The 8,576-nt window shown below is 32.2% G+C and overlaps 1 protein-coding gene across 1 annotated transcript in view; it reads left to right on the top strand.

Annotated features, from left to right (window-relative positions):
• Nucleotides 1–7,707: 7,707 nt before the first annotated feature.
• LOC108694472 overlaps nt 7,708–8,576 on the top strand; it is a 73,433-nt gene continuing 72,564 nt past the window's right edge. The window contains exon 1 of the mRNA XM_018204006.1: nt 7,708–8,020. Within this exon, the coding sequence (XP_018059495.1) occupies nt 7,708–8,020 (313 nt within the window). The remainder of the gene's footprint in view (nt 8,021–8,576) is intronic.

The raw sequence follows: 8,576 nt of genomic DNA on the forward strand, positions 1-8,576 counted from the left end.
GAGAGAGTCTTGAGCACGCGAGTCTGCGCGATACAGTTTATTTGAACTGGGGATTGACGAAGTGGGGAGACATGGCTCGACATTAGCGCACCGCTGCGTCTCTCTGCGGTTTGCAAACTTTAGTCGCGCGATCTCATCTGAAGTGCTGTGGTGTTTTATGTTGAGCTCCTCATGCAACTACGCTTCGATCGACCGATCGTTCGATAGGTCGATAGTGCCGTTTGCGATTTGCGTACAATCCTATGAGAAAAGCCGAACGGTTCGCTCGGAAATTTCCATTGATACCGAAAATTCTAGGTGATCATTTATGCGTTTGTTTAATCGTGCATTCGAGCGAGTTTGATCACGTTCGAATGGTGAAAGAATTCAATTGGTGATTCTGTATTTTTGCTTCAACATTGTTTGAACGATATTTGGAGCATTCTCGTAATATCTTATGAAACGGATTCTTCTAACAATAAGTCAGGCGATCACGACACGTGCATCGGGTTTACATGCTTGCACACGCGTGTGAGATGAATGTTTCATATTGACAAATTAACGCTTTGGATGGATACAGAATTTCGTTAAGTTTTGATCGACGAGGTGAGTGAGAAGAATAATTACAGTGAACAGAATCGAATCTAATCTGATTGCGTTTCAAAAATTGTGAAAATAACGCATGCAGAGAGGTTAGAATCAGACGTAGAATTATGATGAAATGCAATTCATTCATAGGTCTGTTTTCTTTGTAATTCAATTAGTGTACGCTTGTACTTAAAATGAAATAGATACGTATTTGAAGTTTGGCGAAAGAGAGAAAGTTTTAGTGCAGTCCAGTGTAGAAATAAAGGCAGACCTCACGTAATAATAATTTGTTTTTTTGTTCATATTATTATCCTAGCCAGTACGCAATATTAAAAAAATTTTTTAAATATTTAATATAAAAATATTAAATAAATGTTTAAAAAATATTAAAAAAAAAAATGTTTTTTGTGTGCTGATTGGGATATAGAGTAATAAACAACGAAGAATAGATAAAGATTGCATTTCTTTTAGAGGACACAATTGATACAAATATTTGTACCCCGAGTCTGTAATTCTTATTGACAATTTAGTATTGTTATGTCGTTACGCATCTCATTTGCGGAAAACAATGCAACATCGTCCTTTTGTTGTAAAACCAATCAGCAGAATTTCATGGAACTTTCTGTGAAGAATATAAAAAAGCTCATCAGAACTTACATCAGCTGTTCGGATACACAGAAAACTCTTTATTTTCGTGTGAATGTAACAAAACGAATAAAATAAAAATATTAAAATATTCTTTTTGTTACATTCATACAGTTTTCTGTGTATCCGAACAGCTGATGTAAGTTCTGATGGGCTTTTTTATATTCTTCACTGATAGATTCTTTTGAGCCTCATTTTATATATTTGTTTATGAAACTTTCTGTAAAATATCGTGTACTGTCCTACAAAATGTACTGCATGCGGACAATTTTTATGCTCGATCTCTTACGCACAAAAATCATCCAAAGTGTGCATACAAGAGAGAAATAATAATGATTTCGGAATTTTTTTCATTGTAATCCCGTTACTGATTTTATTGCTCGCAAAATATTGACGATTTTATTGTTCCATTATCATTTGCGGAAAACATTAAAAAATAGACAGTATGAGCTATTAATATAAAACATGATTTCCTCTGTGATGTGAAACTTATATTCAAATTCAGCGATACATCTATGATTGCGGCGCATCTAAGTTGACGGCCGCTTTGAGGATTCTCGCGCATAAGAGATAAAGCATAAAAGTCATCTGCATGCAATACATTTTATAGGATATTTCACAGAAAGTTTCATGAAATTTTGCTGATCGATTTTACAGTAAAAGGGACATACAGTAGAGATTGTTTTCCGTAAATGAGATGCTTTTTTTTGCATAAAGGATCGCTCCGAGCGATCCTTTATGTTAAACTAATTTATATTATGAGCATAATTAGCACTAAATTATAGTATTTGTATTTTTGTTTTTGTTATTTCTTTTTTAATGTGAATTTTATCTTTATTAAAAGTCAGCAAAAAATTATTTCTTGCTAAACGCTTAGAATAATAAAAGCAGGATTAAAGCAAAAGAGCATTAAATCGTCTCATGTGATCATACTCGTGTTGGTATTCTAACTTAATAGACATTTTTCTGACCAGATATGAATGAAATCCATCCTGAGACCGACTTTATGTGCCGTATAACGACAAAGCTTTTCAAGTCTGTTGATTGGCTATAGGACAGAGAGGTTCTCAGATTTCTCTGTTTTGCAGCCAATTAACAAAGCTTAAAAAATTTGGTGTACAATAAAAATGGACAATGTAACATTAGCCTAAAAGGAAAGCAGTTAAAAATATTAGACAGACACTTGTGTCAATTATTAGCGTTTTTTTTTTACGAAAAAAACTAATGCAAATCATACATATTTTAGTTTACATATTTTTAGTGTTAATAAATAATTAGATTCTTTCAAGATTATTATGACGACAAAGAATATATACAATTAAAATGCTTAAATTATTTATTAACACTGAAAATATGTGATTTGGATTCAATTGCATTCAGTGTGCACCAATGTTGCACTAGTCTTTCTAATGAAAAACATTATATGTCTTTTGAAAGCAAAACGGCCATAAAAAACATAGTCGATAATTATAATCGAATCTTAAAAGATGTATAAACTAATCAATGGTCAGTGTTTATAATCCGTTCTTATATCAAGATCGTCTTAAGTAATGTCTTAAGATGCTACGGCCCTCTATTGATTCATAACATCTTAAGATTGTACTTAAGATAGTCTTAAATATAAGAATTGATTTTAAATACTAATTACAGAGCGGTATTAGCATCTTAAGACATTACTTAAGACGATTTTAAAATAAGAACGAATACCGATCATTCATTGACAAAAGAGTTACGCACAGATCTAGACACTGTAGAGCTGGTATTTATAGTCAGATCTTATATTCAAGACAGTCTTAAATATGGTCTTAAGAAGTTACGAATCAATCAGGTTCTGTATTAGCGTCTTAAGACATTATTTAAGACGGTTTTGAAATAAGAATCGACTATGAATACTGGCCTAGATATTGCGATCATTTTCTTAACAGTGATAAATATGGCTTAGAAACTTTTTCGTAAATTTTATCGAGAAGAATCAAAATAGTCTGATGGCATTTTGCCGTATTTGTTATCGTTTCCGAGTTAATAGTTTTTCTGTCTAGATCTGTTTGTATGAGAACTTTTTTTATGAGAATAATAATTTTGATGAGAAAGTAATAAAAAGATATTGTAATAGATAAAAATATACTAACATCAAAATTTTGAACTATTTTCAAAAGATTATATACTAAGTTATTATTATAAATTTTATTATGCTTTAAATGTTACGCGTTTTATTATATTTAGTTATATGTGCGAAATTTTGGAACCCAAATTATAACATTGTTTTAATTGCTAATTTATTTTGTTATATCTTGTAAAATATTAATTAGTAGCGATTAATAATCTTCGATATTAGACTCTCGAACGATTTTACTTTCACTGTTAAAACAAATTAGATTCACTCACGGAAGGTGTTCTTATTAACTTATACACAAATTAAAATCTCTTGTTTTGTTTCTGGTATTTAATTAATCATCATACCATTAGAAAGTTGCGCGCAACGCAGAAACTTTCATAAGCTTGATTAAAATCGCTAGCAGGGTTACGTGCTTGGCGGCACGATAGGTCTTCTGTTAGGAAAATTACGTCAGGGATGTTCGCAATACACACACCGCGCGTAGAAACATAAAACATTTGCAGCTTAGAATAGCCACTAATGGGCGGAATTGCTAAATCTGTACTTTCACTTTGTACGATCTATTATGCACAGAAATGCGGCGAGGCTTTTTAGCTTGACTCTCCATGAATATAGCTTAATTACTCGATATCGCGAATTCTCGCAATTCGTTTCTTGTCAGGTTTATGTCTCCTTACTTCATGTTTGACAAAACGGACGCTTTAACACTTAACGTCTATCATACATGACGAATGTCATCTTTCAGTTGCAGACAATAGGAGTCAAGAGTCTATAGAGAGTGAAATCAAAAAGTCTTGACAAAAGAGCTATTCTCGTCACAGTTTGTAGTCTCTTTGAACATTTCGGTTGAAACGTAATTGTCCGTTATATACGTACGTGTGTAACAGAAAATAAAAAACGCGATTTCTGAAAAAAATCTTGCACACAAACAGAATAGCAAGTATTCGTTCGCGTACAAGGTACATACCTCGATGCATACTAAAATGCGGGGGATCTGTAAGACAAACAAATGACACAAGAAATATAGAAAAACGTTTGAAGATGCGAACGCGTCATAACCGGTCGTCGTAATAATTCACGATGCCTTCGTCACGATCGTTTTAGTTGCAGGTAATTAAAATCCCATTACATGGCGATTACAGAAGTTTCACTGGGAAGGACATCTAAATAACGAGGAAGAAGTCGCGGGTTAGGAGAAAAAAAATTCCCCCATTCTCATGTGTATTCATGACCGGAATCGCGGATAATGTTTGTAGTAGTCTCCTCCCGCATCATACCTTACACATGTAGAATATTAATTCTCATCATTTGTATGCAATGTATGTAATATCGCCGCGAATGCGCGTAGCCGTGGAATGTCGCAGGTGCAAGTCACTCAAGAAAGCATATTATGGACTATGTGTATGACAGCGAACATGAATAAATTATATTTCACATCGCTCTCGGATCTGTTAACAGATACAAATCATCATTTCTAATTACGTGAAAATCTCGGGGATACAGAATTGGAGAGTGAATCGGATTAGAGGCCAAAATCTTTTTTGTAAAGTTCAGAGAAAGTATAATGATGATTAAGCATATGAGTAATAGTTTTTAGGCCAGTATTATTGAATGAAACAAAAGTAAAACTGATTTTCATTTAACAATGTATCAAGGTATCAATTAAGATTAGAAAAATAATATTGAGTAATAGTTGTATTATACAGGATTAAAAAGAAAGCATTCAGCATTATTTTATTTAATACATACTTAGTAAGAAAATCTTAGTAAACATAAGTCGAAAACTCAATCATTCTAAGATACAAACAATTTTGTATGTTAGTATCGTGTCTGATTTAGGTCCACGATTTTTCATTTTCTGACTAATTTAAGTGGTTATTAATTTTAACTTGATGATAATGTAAAAAAATTGTACTTTTCCAACTATGATTAATCATAAACTGATAGTTTTGTAATGAATAATTTTTAAAATTACAATAATCATTTAATGATTAATCATTGCTGAAAAAATAATTTTTATATTATTATTAGATAAAGTCTATTCACAAGTTAATCAAAGAATAAAAACTAAGTTTTATTGGCTTTTACGTGTCGCATGTGACATGAAGATTTATTACTAGTGTGTTTACAAACCATGTTTTGAATTGCCTCATTCAATATGTTTCATACATACTTGGTAATAAAAGATTTTACCGATAATTGGCCAGTTGTTATTACAATCAGTGATTACGAATCTATTTGAGGATTATACACCATTATAAAGTAATATACTAAAGATTATTCTTTTTTCATATCGTATATAACATATAGAAGCCAATAAGTTAGTCATGAGATACTAATGTACAAAACTGTTTATATTTCAGAAATGATTGAGATTTATGTTTATTAAGATTTTTTTTTACTCGGTACATTACCTATCATATAATATGCTTTTTTAAGCTTAGGCTTGTTCTTTTTAATTGTACTTCTTGCAAGGTTTATTTTTCCTCTTTTTCTTTTCATGTTGAAAAGAAAAGGAGAAAGAATGAATACAAGAAGTTGAAAAGAACAGACATCTTTACAGGCCGAAAAAGTCATGATATAGTGACAGTTTTATTGAGTGATAGATTATTTAGTGACAGATTATGTTTTGAAGCAAGGATTATGATAAAATAATAAATTATAAAAATTTTACTTAATTGGTATTTATAGTCAAGGGATACAGTTCCGAATAACCCCTGCTCGCGATTATAACTTTAAATTTTGCACATAAATTCTACTCAATGTGAGGAATAAAAAGCATATAGTATATCTCAACTTCGAGAAATGAAAAAACAGTTTTTTTATTTTTCGACTTTCACTCAGTAGATCTTCGCGTGGAAAGTTATGCGCCCTTTGGCTTGGAAAGTGGAATGAAACTTTTTTTACGTGGAAAGAGTGACCGCAAAGAGTTGCCCGTTTCTTGAGTCCTCAATTTTGAAACTGAATTGTGTGCCAAATTTTATCTTATATTGAGGCATTAATCACAGAGAAGTTTGAAGATGAGATGACAATAATTATCAGAGCTGGAAAGCCTTCAGCTATGATAATAATTGTCACTTCAATCCCTGAAATTTCTCTGTAATTAATATCTTATTGTAGGGTATCATTTGGCACAGAGTTCAATTCAAAAATTGAGGGCTCAAAAAACGGACGAAAAAAACCACCTTTTTGCGGTTAATCGGTCCGAATTTTAGTCGATAAATATTGTTATAAAAATTTTTTTCATTTCCCGAAGTTGAGACCATATGTTTTTTTATTTCTTACGTAAAGAACAATTTATATATAAAAAATTTCAGATCAATCGCGAGCAGAGTTCTCTAATTGAGTTTTATATTTGAGATTTATATTTTGAGTACTTCAGTATATTTTGTATACTGTTTCAAGTATACAGTTTTGAGATATCATAAACTAATTAGAGGTTGTATTACAATTTGTCTTGACATTACTTGAAACGGTCTTAAAATAAGAACGAATACTGCTCTTAGAAAAAGCTGTAAGATTTAAAAAAAATAAACCGTCACTTCTAAAGGTTAAACACTTTGTATAATGGTATTTATAAGTCATTCATTCACTTTAATACATGTTATCTTGTTTTCTGTCAGCATTGCTGCATTTCTGTTGTTACGACTTCAAAGACAGGAGGCGACGTTTCGCAAATAGCGTTCCGCTTTACCATTCTGTCCATGTTTCTCCGCGACATAGAGCCGCTCATCTGAAAGACAAACACTGGTGGCGACATACTGGTATGTCACAGGAGATAATCATCGTCATAAATTCATCATCATCATCGTTAAGACGCCCGAAGCGTAATCGCTCATCTGTTTGCGCGGTTCGCCGCTAACGCATCATTGTCAAGATTGTCATGCCTTGCGAAATGAACGAATTCCATTGAGGGTGGTTGAAATAACGAAAGGGGGAAAGAGGAAAAAAAATATTTTGTTCCGACATTGTTAGAGAATAGAAAACGAGTTATGTACTTATTGCGAGAATTGCTATACCTACTTCCGTTATATTAATTTCTTGAAATTCTTTTCATCGCATTATATAAAATGCTCTAAAGTTTATTAATGGTTATAAGAACTGTTTTGAATAAGATTAAAAACCTTTTTTTTTAAATGATTGTCATAATATGATTATTTTTTTTAATTTAGGATTTTACAACGAATTATTTTCATGTTAGACAGTGTTCTGTTTTCAAATATGCGGACAAAAAGTGATACACCTGATTTCTGATATTTAAAAAATAAACAAAATTGTTCGCCAACGTGAAGCGCATGCATTCCATCGTGCGGATTGGTGAAATGTAAAAGGAACAAAAAAGCGAGTTTGGTGCAAACTGTGAGAGATATTGTATCGCGATGTCGTCGACTGGTGAATTTTCGACGTTGTCGAGCGGCGAAGCCACCGGAATTGGCGAGGACTCATTGCCGAGTTCGAGAGAGGCAACTGCCGAGGCCGCGGGTTCCGGCGGTGGTTTCATGCCACTGCGCGAGTTCCTGGACAGATTCTCATTGCCAAGAGTAGTCAGGGTCGAAGGTGCTGGTGGAAGGCCGATACTGCTATATAAGCAACAACAGAGATCGCTTAGAGTCACGGCTACACTGCTGATGCATCGTTACCGTCACGATGTCAAAGTGGGACCGGAAATAGTCATCCCGGAAGGTTATCCTGGTGAGTACAATCTCAGACAGTACTGTGGACTTATATTTTCTTACTTGTAAACGAGTAAGCAACGAGATTGAGTAGACATTCGTTTCTTAAACAAAGAAAATTTAATGAAGTTAATTCAAGAATATATCAGAAAAAAGCTAACTATTTTTAAATCAATGATAATATGTACATATATAAGCAAAAATATTGTAAGCAAAAAGATTCTTATTTCAAAGATTTTAGTCTTGATTTGATTGAGTTTATATTGTTGTAAGATTTTTGATGGAGGAAATCTCAAATGCAAAGTAATACTTATATCAACATAAATTCAATTAAATCAAGATTAAAATCTTTGAAGCAAAATTACTCGTATATAAGCAATATTTTTGCTTACATAGGAGCATATTATGATAAATTTAAGAACAATTTTTTTTTTCTATATAATTCTAGAAAAGATAAAAAATCTTTTAAGTTCTCTTAAATTTTAATTTCAAAAAAAAATCAGGGAAGTATAATTATTTCTATTAATCGTAAATTTCTGAAATATATATAAATTTGTGAGAATATATATATATAT

Source organism: Atta colombica, unplaced genomic scaffold (assembly GCF_001594045.1).
Source record: "Atta colombica isolate Treedump-2 unplaced genomic scaffold, Acol1.0 scaffold12, whole genome shotgun sequence".
Classification (NCBI taxonomy): domain Eukaryota; kingdom Metazoa; phylum Arthropoda; class Insecta; order Hymenoptera; family Formicidae; genus Atta; species Atta colombica.